This window comes from Catharus ustulatus, chromosome 2, assembly GCF_009819885.2.
Source record: "Catharus ustulatus isolate bCatUst1 chromosome 2, bCatUst1.pri.v2, whole genome shotgun sequence".
Classification (NCBI taxonomy): Eukaryota; Metazoa; Chordata; class Aves; order Passeriformes; family Turdidae; genus Catharus; species Catharus ustulatus.
The window spans coordinates 31,826,437-31,842,696 of NC_046222.1; the positions used below are offsets into that span (position 1 = coordinate 31,826,437).

Genomic DNA, 16,260 nt, shown 5'->3' on the forward strand with positions numbered 1-16,260 from the left:
GAAATGAAACTACAGCTTCTGTAAATCACCAATGAAAATAAATCTCCAGGACTGCATTGGACCAAAAGTGTGTACCTGTGCAATTTCTTCTCTCTGTTGCAAGGAATTAGGCAGGTTTAACCAAGTTAGTCAACAGAGTGGAGTTCTGGAGTCAAAGGAATACTGCTCATTCTGTGTAATTATGTAATCCACCAAAAACTTGTTTTCCTCCCCACCTCTGCCTTTTCCTACTGCAGGTAGAGGAAGCAGTGGAAAAACCCTTGATGCAATGATCTTTCAGTTCAAATAGAGCAGAGACAGGCTCAGAATTTGAATGCCATATAAAACAGTGAATATTTGGGAGCACTGTCTTCAATTCTGGGCAGCTCAGTACAAGAGAGACATGGACATATTGACTGGAGAGTCCAACACAGTTCTCCCCTATGTGGTGAGGCTGAGACAGCTGGGGTGGTTTATTCTAAAGCAGAAAAGGCTGAGATCTTGTTCCTACAATCATAGAAGCACAATAACCAACTTCAGCATTTCAATTCAGATTATGTATATTTGCTTCATATTATTATAATTGCAGGAAATCCTTACCAGCTACCCAGAGGCATTATCTTCCATCTGCTTATCAGGATGCTACACATGAAGATGTCAAGGTGGATAAAGACGAAATTACAGATCTTAGCTTAGCTAAGTGGATCTCTACTGAGCCTCATATAGAGTTCACTGAGATGAGGGTCTCAGGTGAGAATGTTTTATAGCAAGGGTGGCTCTGCTTTTCAGTAACTATGACTGCAACAGGCAGACCTGGGGAAACTGCACTGTGGTCAAAACTTGAGAGTTTTCATCTCAGGTTGTCTGGGTTACGTTGGCTGAGTAATTTTATCTATGCCAGAGTCCATTCAACTATCAAAAGATAGTTGTTCTACTAGAAACTCCTAGAAAGTTGACAGACACTATGAAATAATGCTGAACACTTTGCTTGCTTTGTCAAAATGGTGGTAGCATCTGTAGAAGGGAACCTACCAGTTACCTTACCAGAGAATACCACTGAAGAAACAGCTTTTCATATTATCATGATATGTAGGTGGGGTGAGCATGGTGTCTCTGAGCTTGCCTTGTTTACCTTGCCTGGATGGATCGAAAACATTTCAGTTTTTGGCTACAGAGCACATTTTGGACCAAGGTCCTGATGATCAGGAGCTGGCTTGGGAGCCATTTGAGCTGTTTGGCTGTTTGACAAGAAGGGTAGATCTAGCTCCCTCTGCCATGTGCAGTTCTGCATCTCATCCTGTTGGGTTTGTGTTCCATCAGTCCAACCTCCTGACCTTTACCACTGTAAATTGTCATCTTTAAAAAGGCTTTGACCAACCCATATGTGTGAATCCTCTTCTCTGTGGGTGAGGCAGACTTTACTGGGTTATATTTCTTTTGGGCAAGCAAAACTATCTTTAGGTATCAGATGCAGAAGGAAGAGCACAAATCTGGGCTGTCTTTTGTGTAGTCCCCAAGGAAATTGCACATGCACTACTATCCTTTTTTCCTGTGCAGGTCACTGCAGGGTAGAATGAGGTCTGCAATGAAGGTTTGTTACTGCATTGCACTTGGATTTCTTAACTCCAGAGTTGCTGAACTTACCAAAGTTTTGATGATTATAGTAGGAGAAGGGTAGGACAGATAGAAAATCATTTTATCCTGCACACTTTTTAATTTGAAAATGGTGCTTTACGTCCTCTAACATAGATCTCCATTCTTTGGAGTTTGCATTAGAACTGTAAGTAAGACAGATTTTCTGCTGCCACTTGCAAGGGTAATAATTACCAGAGCTATTGATCCTCCTGCTGCAGACCAAGTAGAGACATTTCCCTCTATGGTACAACATTGCCCATCACAGTGCATTACATTAATTTACACTTACTTAAACTAGGATGTCTCCATCAATCAGCCATAATTTGACCTAGATGTACCGATGACTTGACCTGGAACAAGAACCAGTAGAAGGAAGACCCAGGCCCCATATGCTCTGCTGTGTGAGGGCAGCTGCTGCTCTGGGCAGCTGGTTAATGTGTTACGTGCTGTTAATGGGTTGAACTTTTGGCAGCTTCCCATCATGTCACTGTCCCTGTTTCTGTCAGGGTGAAGGCCAGATCATTTTAGATTACTTGACTTTCCAGGCACTTTCAAGCCTCTTTTCCCGGCATTAGCTTTGATGGGATCAGCAACAGAGAGCAAAAGGGAACAGCGTGGGTGGAAAGGAGGGAAGGTTTTTTCAGTTCGCATTCTGTTTTCACAACCTGTTAATGGGAATTAGACACATCCCGCTTGTTTCCCAAATCCTGGCTCAATCTCCTGTTCCCAGTTTGAAGGAAATCAAACAGCTCTTGCTCTTTCATCAACCTCCATGACCTGTGTCCAGCTCCATACAGAGAGCCCTGCCAGAAATGGAGGCCTCCCCCTAGCGCTCTGCTGTTAGCCCTTCTTTCCTTAGCTCCAACTCTTCCATTGCCTCTGTCCTGCCCAAAAAGAGACACAGCTCTGGCCTGCCAGGAACCCTCCCCTCCCTCTCTCCCCCAGCACTGGCCTTCTGCCCAGACTTGGGGCTGCTGGTTCCAGCTCCTCCTTGCTGCCTCTCCCGGTTTCCGGATGGGCCCTGGCCCCCAGCCCTTATCTCCTCCAGCCCCTGGGCTGTTTGCAGAGGAGAGTATAAAGGGGTTGACTGGGAGAGCAGAGGGGGAGTAAAAGCAGCACTGGACCACACTGAGTGTCTGCTTGACTCACCACGTCCTGCTGTGTACCATGGGGAAGAACGGGCTGCTTATCAAATCAAGCATCTTCTTCCTCCTCTTCTTCCTTTCAGGAGAAACCTCACCCATCACAGAGCCGTAAGCTATGCTGGGGGGTCTCTGGGCAGGCAGTATTCCTGTGTCTATTTCTTTGTCCCTTGTCTTCTATCTAACTTCTTTCATCCAGGAGTAAAGACTCCAGGACTGGGTAAAGTGCCTTCTACAAACAGGAACTCTAGTTCTTGAGAGACATGCAAAACAAGCTGAGAAAATTAGTAAAACTTCAGGGTATTAACAGAATTTCAACAAAATTTTATGTACAAAATTAGTTCTTTTGAAAGACAGCTTTTCATAAATGTTTGTGCAACGGGGTCTTCTTAAGAGACAAACTGTTTTGAAAGGACAATAAAAGGTTTAATTTTGGGTTGACTGTCCTACTCCCAGAATGAAATGCCCAGGAGTTGGAAGTGGATTTTTAAAATGATAATGTGAAGAAAAGAACAAATAACTCATCTGGCATGCTTGGAAATGGCTTTGTTTTTTAATTCACATTTTTTAGCTCAGCTAATAGAATGAAAATTCCCTTCTCACCCAGGGTAATGTGACACGGTAAGAGTGTGACTGTCCAGGTCTGTGAGAGTATATTGTCATGCCTCCCTTCTTTACCCTCTTTTACCCTGTTTGTATGTGAAGGGCGTTTGTGTTGTGTGCGTGTGTATGCATGTGTGGTAGGAGCAGTACATTAAGGGTTCTGACATCCCCAAGACTTTCTCCTTTGGCTTTTTGGCAATGTCTCTTCCTCCCCTGCAGAGCATGGGGCACTTCACCCATGACAGAGCCATATGGGGTGCAGGGGAATTTCTGAGCAAGGCTGTGCTGTAGTGCTTTCATCAAATGCAGGGGAAACAGACAATGGGATCTGAGGGCCCAGAGCTTGATTCCTGCAGACTGACTAATGGGCAAAAAGGTACCAGAGCCTCTGCTACTGCTAAAGGGAACACCTTGCCTTACTGCTGTGAAGCTGAGGGCTCTTCTCCCATCTGCTCACTGCTCTGAGTATGCCCACTGGAGGCCAGTCCTCATCCACAAAAATGGGAGCACGGTTAGCATTAGGTGAATTGGGCTTGATTCTCAGATACAGTGCTGGGCACTGGGACACCACCAGCAAGTAGCCACACTGGGAATGAATGAGGCTGAGCAGGGATCTCCTGTTGAGTTGAAACAGGGGGGCTTGCTTCCCTGAAAACCTGAAACTTGTTTGTGTTTTTGCTTAAGGTCTGGCACCACACTGTGGCAGTTTTAAATCTCTGTGAGGAATGAGAGATGCTACTTTGTAGTGTGTAGTCAATGGAATTTATTCACTCGGTACTGGCATTTGTGTGGCTCCTGAATGCTACTAACAGTGTCTAGCAAAAGTGACGTTCAAGTTCCTTCCTGCCTTTATTCAGGATCCCAGGAAGAAGTGCTGCTGTTGTGCCAGAACCTAGAAAAACGTATCTTTTCCAGATGTTTGTGTGGATGATTTCCTCTGGTATTTTACATTTGAGACCAACTTCTCTGCTTTCCCATGCTCCTACAGACATGCTGGAAATCTTGTTACACTCTTAGAAAATGCACCCTTCTCCCTGTGCAGCAAAAGCTGTAGTCATCAGATTGGTTTGTTTGTTCTTTATATACAGCTCCTGTTACCTGTTCATGCTCTTCTGACCTATCATTCTCCCATGTTTCTAGGCAATACATGGTGCTAGTGCCCTTTCTGATACACACGGATTCTCAAGAGAAAGTCTGCGTTCAGCTGACCCACCTGAACGAGTCTGTGACGCTGAGTGCCACACTTGAGCACCTTGGGGAGAACAGGAGCTTGATTGATGACGTGGTGTCAGAGAAAGATGTGTTCACCTGCATCCCTTTCTCTGTGAGTTTCTCATCCTTGTGGGATGATCCTTTGTGCCATGTGTAAAATGTAAAGGCACTGAGAAGTAACGACCAGAGTAACACTATGCAGATATTCACTTACCTCTTGGCTAAAAGTGTGTTCGTGTCCATCCTCAACACCCTCTTACTGCTGAGGTCTCCTTAGTATGCTAAATGACTGTGAGATGCTGAATCCTAGAATGCCAACCCCCTTCTAGGACAGGAGAAGAAAGTGGGTTTAGTATATTGGTACTCCTGATGGCTGTTTGAAAATGGCTTTTCACATCATCCTTCAACATCCTCAATCTGTCACTTGAGTGCCTTCAAATTGTGGTAAAGCTTTTGTTCCTCAGATACTTTTCACCTGGTATATACTGAATTAATGTAAGAACATAGAGCTGTGATTACCTGTATCTGAAAAAAAAAACCCAGCAAAGCAGGAAATTTATCATTTAATGTAATTGAATGTCCCAGAGACTATCACAAGTTGTAGGCAACTGGGAAACCTGATCATTTAGCTCAGAGCCTAGATTATGTCTTTGGCCTAAAGAGTGAGGAATTGGTCTTCAGGACTCTGAAAAGGTTGGCATTCTTGTTTTGGTTTGTTAGACATAGACCGAAGATTGACTTGGTCACTTGTGAAAGAGAGGTATAGATGTCTGGCATGTCTAGTTTGGAAAAGAAAATCTTCTGTTAGGACTAGGAACCTAACCTGAAAGAGAAGTCAGACTATTCCACTGTGCTTGTGAATGTCAAAAGGAAAAGGCTGGAAAGGGTTGGTCAGGGCAGTAAGAAGTTTTAAAAATTGGGTGCTAGAACCTGCTCGATACTTGCACAATCATTGCACAGCAGGAAAAATGGATAGGAATATGGGACAAACAAAAATCAGTCTCTTGTTCCTGATTATAGTTCCTCTCACCTCTGTGTTGAGTCCCTCAGGATTACATTAGATCTCTTATTTATTAAAGGCTAGTTTAGTTCAGGAAGCCTTTAAAGATGGTCTGTTACATAGTTTACTTCCTACTTTCCAGCTTCCAAAATCAAGATTCCCCTTACCAAGCACGTTTCTCACTGTGACGGTGAAGGGTGCCACGCTGCAGTTCAGCAGCCGCAAGTTAGTGGCAGTCTACAACTCCGACAGCTTGGTCTTCATCCAGACAGACAAACCCATCTACAAGCCCGGACAGACAGGTACTAGGAAGGGGGTGGAGATTTGCATTTGAAACAAACATTTGTACCAAAACTGTTGGGTCATGCTGGCCAGATATCGGTTGCTTTCAGTGGAGGTCAGAACTGCAATCTCATGGCTGAGATTTATGTTTTATTGCTCCATATAGGGAAAATTTGGGGAATCTCAAGGTGCTTTTACATATCTGGAGCACCTGCATACTCACCCTCTCTCACTCTGGGCTCTGTTGTTGTGGTCCATGCAGTTAGGAGGTCTGTATTAAAATCAGAGAAAGAGTGGATGTTTATCATATAGAGAAGAGGGCCAAAACTCAGACTAAGTCATAAGATAACTTCCAAAGCAGCAGCTGATTTTACTCAATGAAGACAGAAAGAATTATGTAAGCTATTTATTTCTTCTGGGCCAGTGATCTCCTAAATTTGGCCTGGATAAAAACAAATGTCCTAAAAGAGGTACTGAATTCTTTCTCCATCCAGAGCCAACACAAACTTGCAGCCAAGTGCTGAAGTAATTTGCTTGCATTCATCCTTCCTAGGAAGTCAGTCTAGTTATAACAAAATTATGAGAACCCATGTGAATTCTGGTATAAGAATGCTTCATTGCAAAGTAGACAAAGCAACTTAAATTTAACTTTAGTCCCAATTTAATGAAATTCTCATGCCTGTGATCAGTAAGATGTTCACGCTGCCATAGATTTGTCCTTAACATCCTCTTATTCATGTACCCATAGTAGGTGGGTACCTTTCTAGCATGACCTAGCATTCTAGTAACTGGAAATTCCTTAGAAGAGAACAGCCCTCTTGTCTGTTAACTAGATGTTTTTGCAACTGATTTTTCTGGTTACTGATTGCACTGTGGAACTTCACTGTCTTTCTCCATCAGTCCTGTTCAGAATTGTTTCTCTGGATGAAGAGTTCCGACCTGTGAATGAAATGGTAAGCATGACACTTGTTTTTCAACTTACTGAGCCTTAAGTCAAATGTGGGTAAAGGGAGGAAAAATAGTCTCTGTTGGGGAGATCTCTCAGTACACTGAGATAACTGTGAAATTTCTGGGTCACCTCAGATCTTTTTAACAGGATCTGTTGTCAAATTTCTGCACTAGGCTGCCTCTGCATTCTTGGAAAGGTTTGACAAACTGCAAATGGACAGTGCTGGTATAAACAGTGAGCAATCTGCAATTACCATAGTGTGCACCTGTTCTTATTAGCACTGCAGACTATCCAGAGTTAGTGATTAGTAATTTTGGCTGCCCTTTGTGCCTGAGGATTGTCCCCCTCTTCTCACAGCCAAAATGTTCTCATGATTCATACCAGAAACTTTTTCCTTACCCCATTGGATGATTACCTTTAACCCTGAAATGTAGTCAGAGCCCTAGTCATTTGACTGTATTGCTTGCACTCTGTCTAAACATTCTGCTTCCTTTCTTCTTTTTCTAGATTCCACTGGTGTATATTGCGGTATGTACAAACATTTAATTCACATTCACATCTATTGCATCTCAATCTGGGCAGAGTAAACAGCTACCTCGAGATGATTCTTGTTTATTTTTGTATTAAGCTGGTCCATCACATTAATTCAACTATACAGAATTTTAACTCTTATGGTGGTTACCATGTACCTGGGCCCAGGTTATCCTGATATGTAGTTCCCCCAAAACTCTGCTAGTGCCCTCCACTCCTGGCCTGTAGCCTCCTGAAACACAGGGACTGTTCCTGCCTTCACTGCTTTTGCTAGACCTCATTGCAGACTCTCATTGTTCTCACAATCTCCTTGTGATCACATTATCTGTAGGACCCAAAGAAAAATCGTCTGTACCAGTGGACAAACGTAGAGTTAGAGATGGGATTTATACAGCTGTTCTTCAACCTCACCTCTGAACCTATCCAAGGAACCTACACAGTGGTGGCACAGAAGGCCTCTGGGAAGATAGTTCAGCGTTCTTTCTCTGTGGAGGAGTATGGTAACTGTCACTGCAATTTCAAGTTCACTAACAGCTAGTCCCATGGGACATAAAATCTGAATTGAACATAGTGGATCTGACCAGGATGTCCAGTATCACTGGAAATTTGTTTCTGTGTCCTTCAGCTCCCAAGTATCATCTCTTTAGCAGGAGAAAACTGAAGGACTTGAGTGACCTATCTCCACTCCTCCCTAAGCCCCAGATCATGGAGTGCAGTTCCTCACAATGCCCACCTCAGTGAAGCTCCTCTCAGGAGGAGCAAAGTGCTCGGATCAGTCTGTGCTGACCACCACAAGCCTTTCCTCCATTCAGAGATGCTTTTAGGCCACAGCCTCATCTGCAGTTGGCAACATATCTGTCAAATGTCATGCCATAAGTCTGGGTCTAGGCTGGGTCTGTCTAGGCTGTAAATTAAGATCTTGCCTTTTCTGCCCTGCAAGCTAAGCCCTTAGCTTGTGTGATGCCATAGTGCCTTAACCTCCCTTTGCTGCTCTCACCTCTCCGCCAGCTCCATCTGCTTGGCTAGAAAAATGGTATCCCAGTACACACCACCAGCACATAATCACAACCAGCATATATTCCCACCCCAGCAAGCCAGCTGCAGCCCTTGTTACATGGTCTGACATGACCTGACTCGTGCAGCAGAGATGTGTCCTGGCAGTCATGAAGTGCTTTGACCTCAACTTGCACGGTTGCAAGACTGTGCTCTGTCCTGTGCCCTGAATCCCCTCCTAGTTCTCCCAAGACCATCACCATCCACTTGCCCTCCTGCACCTGGGTGTGGATGGGATGTCACACTGTGCTGAATCACTGGAGAAGCCAAGGTGTCTTCCTGTCTTGAACATTGATAGGGTCTACATGCTTTGAAAATTGAGAGACCAGTAGTTTGTATATTTGTGGGAAACTTCTACTGATTTATTTCTCTGTTTTATTGTATCCTACTGCTGTGGGACTGATAACCCATGTGTTACCTATGAAGCTGCTGTACTTTAATAGCTGCTGTAATAATCTTGTCTTCTTACCTGGCACAATGCTTGGCTGATGGGTTTTCAATGACTTCACTGGGATGTGCAAGTGACAGAAGCCTCTAAAATCTGACCATTTAGATGTAAAAGGTTTTTAGGTGATTTGTAAGAACAGCCTGAGAGCGCCTTCATGTATCATTCTAATGTTACTCCCTACCACATAGACTGTTTTCCTTTGGTTCTGCTGCAGTGCTGCCAAAATTCGAAGTGACAGTGAAAATGCCCAAGATGATCAGCATTCTTGATGAGGAGCTGAAGGTGACGGTTTGTGGACTGTGAGTATCATTCTTTCAAGTTCTTCTTGGTTTCAGTGTTTTCTCGAGTTGCTGATCAAAGTTCGGTTGGGAGGCTGAGAGACAAGACTTTATTATATTTCTCAATCCTTTTGGGGTCCCTGGACTAAGCAGACTATAAGGCAACAGTTACTATTTGATATACTTTGTATGTAACATACAGAAACATATTTTGGATCTGTTTTTTTGTGAGTCTTGCATATTTTTTTAGCCACTGAGGATTTCACACCATCTACACTGCTAGGGGTGAGGTCTTCAGTACAGTTTACCCAGGCATGACGTTTTAATGTATCTCCTGCTTGTTGTGGAGAAGAAACACTAAGAGATGCAACTGCTCTCTTTCCTTTGGGCCACCTCTCTGGATTCTGCCTTGCAGTGTTCCACAGACCCTGTAGGGAGAGCCATGACTTGGGCTGAAGAGTGAGAGTAAAGACACAGTGCTTATACGTTCATAAAGCAGTTCTATCACAATTGGATGGTTGGGTTGGGATGCTTGCAACATGTTCTCCAGGGTGAGGGGGACTCTCAACAAAATCAGCATTGTCATGTGGTACCAGATTCCTTTCTGCCTTTTATTTCCTATGATGACCCTATGTATCCTGGAGGCAGCTGTAGGGAAGAAAGCAGGCATCAATGGGGATGAGCCTGTAATTTTTCTACATCTCTCTTACATTCCCAATGTCTCTGTTTTCCTTGCAATCCTCCCTGCTCATAGATACACATTTGGGAAACCTGTTCCTGGTCTTGTGAGCTTCCGTGTCTGCCGGGAGTATGAACATGCAGCCTTATCTTGCTATGGTGAAGAGTCTAGAGCAGTCTGTGAGGAGTTCTCCGGACAGGTGAGTCAGGGTTACTCTGGTGGGTAGAGTGATTGGAGAAAGTGTTATTGAGCATGCCTTGTAGGCACAGGCTGCCTCTGAGTATGTACAAACATAGTGTTAACATGTGGTGAGGCACTGGCACAGGTTTGCTGGGGGAAGCTGTGGATGCCCCATCCCTGGAAGTCTTCAAGGCCAGGCTGGATGGGGTTTTGAGCAACCTGGTCTGTTGGGAGATGGCCCTTCCTATGGCAGAGGAATTGGAACTTAAACGGCCTTTAAGCCCCATTCCAACCAAAATCATTCTGTAATTCTATGATTCTGTGAAATTCCATATATTTTAAGGAAGGCTGGAGGATGAGAGAAGATTGGGTGCAAGATGAAATGTGAAAGGTAAAACTAGGGAGGAAGATCTGAGCAGTAAGATCAGTGTGGATAAAGGCCAGAACTTGATGGAGAATTCAGAGATGAAAGAAATAATAGGAAGGTCAGATGAGATTGTATAGACAATAAGAGCAAAGTGAGATGGAAAAGCCATGAGCAATGAGAACAGAGTTGGAGTTGACTTACACTGGAGACAGTGTATGGGGACAGAAGCTGGTATTAGAGGAAGGAAAGGAGCAGAAAGCCAGAGAGAGGCTGATGCATTTTGAGCAAGAAAGAATAGAAATGTGGGGTTTGCAGCAGTGGTTAAGACAGAGAGAAAATCCCCCAATTTTTTCACCTTTTAACTTTGCAAGAGCAAAATTGAAAGGTGTTTGGAGCACAGACAGGTGCAACAATACTGGGTTAATTGACAGAAGTTGCAGTAATAGCAATTGTGGAAATAGGCCAGGAGAAGAAAGCATATAGAAGATGTTCTTGTGGTCCCCTGGGCTCTGCTACAGCATGAGCCACATGAGACCGCAGCTGCCTCTGCCACTACTGTTGTTACCCAGGTCAAAAGAAAATAGAAATACTGTGGTGCTAACCTCTGTTCCAGGCATGTCTTCTGTGGAAACTTGCCTTGTACATGAATTTGCTGAAGAGAGGTGGCAAGCTTTGGAAATACTTTTCCAGCTGTCATCCACTTTCTACAAATATACAGACTTTGGTTTATGTATCACTCATATGGCTTACACATTTTAAGTAAGCAGCTTTATTTTCTAAGGAGCCTGATGCCTGACAAACATTTCTTACATGGCATACATTGACTAATTCCCTATGCACTCATACCAAGTGTTGGCAGCTTCAGACTTCACAAACATACACAAAAATTGTCCAGTTTGCAAAATCTTTTGCTCTAATGTTGCTTTAACTACCTCAATATGCTTTTTGCTAAGTTATTTATGTATTTTTCCAGTTTTGATAAAAACAACAGAGGTAGATTATCTGTGAGGTTATGGGCTTCTTTTTCAGTTCAGAGCAACATACAGTGATGGATTCATTAAGTTGAATAAGTGTTGTATAAATGAGAATATAATGGTCTTGTTTGTTTTCCTCCAACAGACAGACATCTATGGCTGCACTTCAGAAGTGGTAAAGACCAAACTATTCCAGCTCAAGAGACATGGATATAAGAATAAGCTCAGTGTGGAGGCTAAAATTAAAGAGGAGGATACAGGTATGGATCATCTGGATCAAAGAGCCATGTAATGGGTCCAGGAGAGGCCAGCAGAGGGGTCTGCCCAGAAGGATTGAGGGATAAAAGCAGATTCTACCCTGTCTGGAATTTTAGAGTTTTCCTTCCACTAGTCCTGGACCATCAAGAAAAGAGTTTGTCCAGCAAAGGAAGGTTGGCTACAGTGAAAGGAATTCTGGTCAGGCAGAGGCAAATTAGTTCTTTATGCTTCTTTCTGCAGGAGTGGAGTTGACTGGAACAGGCTTCTCTGAGATCACAACCACCATTAGCAAAGTCACGTTTGCACTTTCAGATACTTACTACAAGCGAGGACTCCCCTTCTTTGGGCAGGTAGGGAAACCATGGAATGCCGTGAGTGCCAAGCAATGATGCTCCTGAACCTTCTGGTCAGATGTATGCCCCAACTTTGCAAAATGCTCGACCTCAGTGCTGCTAATCGCTGTGAGTCTCCTTTCCTCTGCAGGCTCTCAAACTGGGAAACAAGAGCTGAGAGCACAGCCCTCATTCTGTCCTTATGCTTCTGCCTCTCCAGTCCACTAAAATTCTCCTTCTACAGTTACCTGTTTAATTGGAGACCTCGGGCATGTGAGTGCGTGTCACTCTCCACATCCACTCCTCTGACCCAATTGCGGAGATAAGAAAGAGGCAGAGGAAAAAGTATTCAGAAAGTTTGCAACTGTCTCTGAAAGTGATAAATGTAAATGCTGTTGAGGCTTCTGTGTCTGACATGGGCTCAATGTTTAGCTTGGTGTTCTACCAGTCTTGTTCAGGTGGCAACCATCCCTTTCCTTCTAAACTGTATTGATTTTGCTCCTCCAGGTGAAACTAGTGGATGGGTCTAATGCTCCAATTGCCAATGAAACTGTGAGAATTTATCTTCAAGGAGGAGAAGAGCAAAACTATACCACAAATGAAGAGGGCATGGCAGAGTTTGCCCTAAACACTTCATCATTGGCCCTTGAAAATGTTGGAATTAGGGTAAGTCCTTTGGGCAAAGAAGGTAATGAAGTCCCCCAAAGGGCTGGAGGAGCTCTAAAGTTTCTACTATATGTGCAAAAGTAGTTAGATTCTTTTTCCTTGTTGTTTGTGTGAACCTTGACACCAGTTTGGTGGAAACAGTCATACAGCAGACTGAGGTTCCAGGTCACAATTGCACTGATCTTGTAAATATTCGATTTCTGCTTGGCAAATGCAATAGAGGGTTAGAAGGAAAATCAAGAGATCATAATAGTCTGTTCTGCTCCAAGGATCACCAGCCCTACCTAGTCAAGGGTGGGTCTATCTCCCATCTGCACATCTCAGAGTTTAATTTAGCTTCTCAAGTTTCTAACTACAGCTCCTGAGGTATTTTTTGGGAGAGTTGGGGTTTTTTTTGTTTGTCCATTTGTTTTTGCTTTGGTTTGGTTTCTTGTGGAATTTATTTGGGACAAACAGATGCTGCTGAGCACCTTTTTGTTGGCAGGAAATGCAAGTTGTTGTGTAATATGCATATTTTGTAATATCACATCCTGGAGTAGGGGAGAATATTTACATCTAGAATTATATTTACTCTTCTCCCTACAATTCCCTTTTCACAGACTAAAACCATTAAAAATTTCCCAGAAGTTACTACTAGATACTTGAAGCTTTCAGATTTTTGCAGGATAAAGAAAAGGCAAGAATTCCCCAGTATAATGAGAAAAAAAAAGGCACATGAGGCACATCAAATGCTGAAATAGCACCCTTCTAAATGGGAATTATCTCTCTCAGCTCCTAAACTTCTATTTGGTTTAGGTTTTGAATTATTAGTTGGAGATTGTCCTCTTTTTCCTATAGCGTCTGTAGCTCTTTCTTGGCACTGTTAAATATCTGAACTGAACAGCACTATCCCTTTTTCAGTGCTGACGATAAGGAAAGAAATGAAAATTGGGTTTTTTTCCCTTTAGACTAACTAGAATATTAGAGAGGGCAAGGCCCTTAAAGAGACACTGTTAGTAAACAAAAATCTGCTAAGATTCAGCTTGTTTGGCACAAACTCCAGCTTCTCTGGGAGTGAGATCACTCCCAGTGATTTGCTGAAGATACCATGATTATATCTTGCACTTTCCAAACTCACATGTTGGGGTATTTGTTTGTTTTCTGGGATTTTTTTGGGTTTGTGTATGTTGTGGTTTTTTATTGTTGTTGTTTGTTTTTGGGTTTTTTTGTAGAATTTCTTGTTACTTCAGTACCAAAAGAATATTAAAGCTTTAATATTAGGCCATGAATTTTTGTCTCCAATTTGGCCACCTGTATTTGAGGATCTATGTGTGTATTTTCTCCTTTTCCAGGCAGTTCACAAAGCAAACACCTACTGCTATGAACGTTCCTGGGTTGTTCCATATTATGGAGAAAGTTATCTCCAGCTGAAGCGCTTTTACTCTCCCAGTAAAAGCTTCCTCAAAATTGAGCCCAAGTCCAAGCCTCTAAGCTGTGGCTCCTCCACAGAGATCCGGGTGCATTACATCCTTACTCCGGAGGCTGTAAGAGAGCAGAAGAAAATCACCTTTTACTACCTGGTAAGTTTGCACCTGCTGTACAGTGAGGTTGTCACTGGCAGTTATAGGGGTATGAGAAATGTTAGCTCTGGTTTGTGGCAGAAGTCTTTAAATATTTTTGTCATCCTTCATATGTTCTTTAGAAACAAAAAGGAGGGTCTGAGCTGGGAGTAAAAAAGTAGGGATGTCCCTGTGCTCTTTGGGTGAGCACAGGGATTCTGCTACTGAGAGGCACAGAGCTGGGTGTGAGCAGCAGACATATAGCTCTGTTTCTCTCCTTGCAGGGTCCCTCACTTTCAGGTTTGGCTAATGCAAAACCACAATCACAACAAAGTTTCTCCTTCCATTCAGGTAATGGCCAAGGGAAACATTAAGCAAGGATGTACTCACATTCTGGATTTGGACCAGGAAAGTGGTGAGTTCCTCTCCCCCACCAAATTGTCACTCTTATGGGTGTCTAGGCAACTGTGGCAAACATACACTCTGCTTTCATGTAAATGCAGGGATCAACATCTGCATATCCTCCAAGATCTGGGAAGAGTTTGGCCTTTATTTTCTTTGCCTTTACGCTTTTCACAGATTTGCTCTAATCCCCTGTGCCACTATTTTTCTCCTGATACTGAATTTTCTGGGGCTCCAGTGCTCCTCAGAGATAGATCTGATAGTCTGATTTTAGAAGCTGAAGCAATATTCAGCATACTTATGCACTGGAAAACAGGCCTTTTCAGTCAGACTGGGAGACTTGCACATTTCTGTGAGCACAAATTCATCCCACTTGGATACCTGGAATTTCATAATGGCTAGGATAAAGTTTAGCATAAAGTCAAAACTAGAATTTTGGCTGCTCAAAAGAGAGTTTTTGCACCTTAACTTTTTGCCATTGTTTTGTTTGCTAGACAATGGTGTATTCTCACTACAGCTGTCTGTACAAGCTGATATTGCTCCAGTGGCCCAAGTGCTTGTCTACACCACAGTCCCCAGTGGGGAGGTGATTGCTGATTCAGCCAAGTTCAACACAGAATTATGTTTCAACAATAAGGTAAGTGTCCACTTCCTGAGGCAACAGCCACCAGACTGCAGTGTGTTTAAGCTCACTTATTTAGATTTACCCTGGTTAAACTAATTTATTTAGGTACACTAACACTGGACAAGCAACATGCCAATTGTTTTACGTAGCTTCACTGCTTACTGGTTTGTGCTAACCTGGAGGAGATCAACTGCTGGGAAAAAAGTGCTAGCAGGGGCTACACTGATAAAACCCCCTTTAGCAACTGGTAAAAGCTGCTGATCCTGCAGGTGGTCCTGCCTGGGAAAAAGAGAACAAGAGCAAGTTCTTTGCAAGCTGGTTTTCTCTCCACTTACAGTTTCTGTGTGCGGTACAGTGACTGCTCCTAGTTCAAGGACATGGTCCACTGTCTGATCACATCTAGCTCCTGTGTGGGATTGCCTCATCACATTCAAAATGACCACAAAACCACCTTAAAAATTTTATGAGCAATTGTGATTTTTAAAGTTGCTAAGAGCTCTTGGTGCTGATTCCCCTGGGACTGCTGGGAGAGAACAGTAGTCCAGAGGAAGTGTAGAGAGAAGTGTGCATGTGTATGGGGACCTTGTAAAGTTAGAACTGAATGCACTCAAGTGGAAAGAAAAGTCCTGTGAGAGTAGGGCATCTGTGACATAGCTTTTCCTGTGGTTACAGGTGGGCTTAAGCTTCTCCTCTTCGGAAGGTCTGCCTTCCTCGGATGCTCACTTGCAGTTCCAAGCCTCCCCAAACTCCCTGTGTGCTGTGCGTGCTGTGGACAAGAGTATTCTCCTCATGAAGCAAGAAGCTGACCTGTCCCCTACCTCTGTAAGTTCTTGGTCTGTGGAACAAGTTGGAACCTGGTCAGAGCAAGAGCTACCAGTGCTGGAGTGGAAACATGGAACAGTCCCTCTTGGCAGAGCTGACACAGGGAAGCTCTCCTGTGCTACTTCTCATCTTCCTCCAGCAAAAAGATGAGAACTGGCCAGAACTGTTTCTTAGGGGTTTTGTGTGATTTTAGGGATGGCAATTAGAAAGCCTTTTTAAGGGGCCTGCTTGTCTTGACCAGACCCTAACGCTGTTGTGTGTTCAATTATAATTTTTCAGTTATTCTCCTCATGCATGGATTAATT

At 43.4% G+C, this 16,260-nt stretch overlaps 1 protein-coding gene across 1 annotated transcript in view; it reads left to right on the forward strand.

The window, feature by feature from the left end:
• The first annotated feature begins 2,712 nt into the window (after positions 1-2,712).
• The window catches only part of LOC116992090 (alpha-2-macroglobulin-like), a 29,518-nt gene continuing 15,970 nt past the window's right edge, over positions 2,713-16,260 (forward strand). Inside the window, exons 1-15 of the mRNA XM_033051291.1 lie at positions 2,713-2,867; positions 4,500-4,683; positions 5,714-5,873; positions 6,754-6,806; positions 7,310-7,330; positions 7,665-7,833; positions 9,049-9,133; positions 9,867-9,990; positions 11,458-11,572; positions 11,811-11,920; positions 12,410-12,568; positions 13,900-14,127; positions 14,458-14,521; positions 15,003-15,145; positions 15,806-15,955. Of these exons, the coding sequence (XP_032907182.1) occupies positions 2,782-2,867; positions 4,500-4,683; positions 5,714-5,873; positions 6,754-6,806; positions 7,310-7,330; positions 7,665-7,833; positions 9,049-9,133; positions 9,867-9,990; positions 11,458-11,572; positions 11,811-11,920; positions 12,410-12,568; positions 13,900-14,127; positions 14,458-14,521; positions 15,003-15,145; positions 15,806-15,955 (1,851 nt within the window). The 5' untranslated portion in view covers positions 2,713-2,781. The remainder of the gene's footprint in view (positions 2,868-4,499; positions 4,684-5,713; positions 5,874-6,753; positions 6,807-7,309; positions 7,331-7,664; positions 7,834-9,048; positions 9,134-9,866; positions 9,991-11,457; positions 11,573-11,810; positions 11,921-12,409; positions 12,569-13,899; positions 14,128-14,457; positions 14,522-15,002; positions 15,146-15,805; positions 15,956-16,260) is intronic.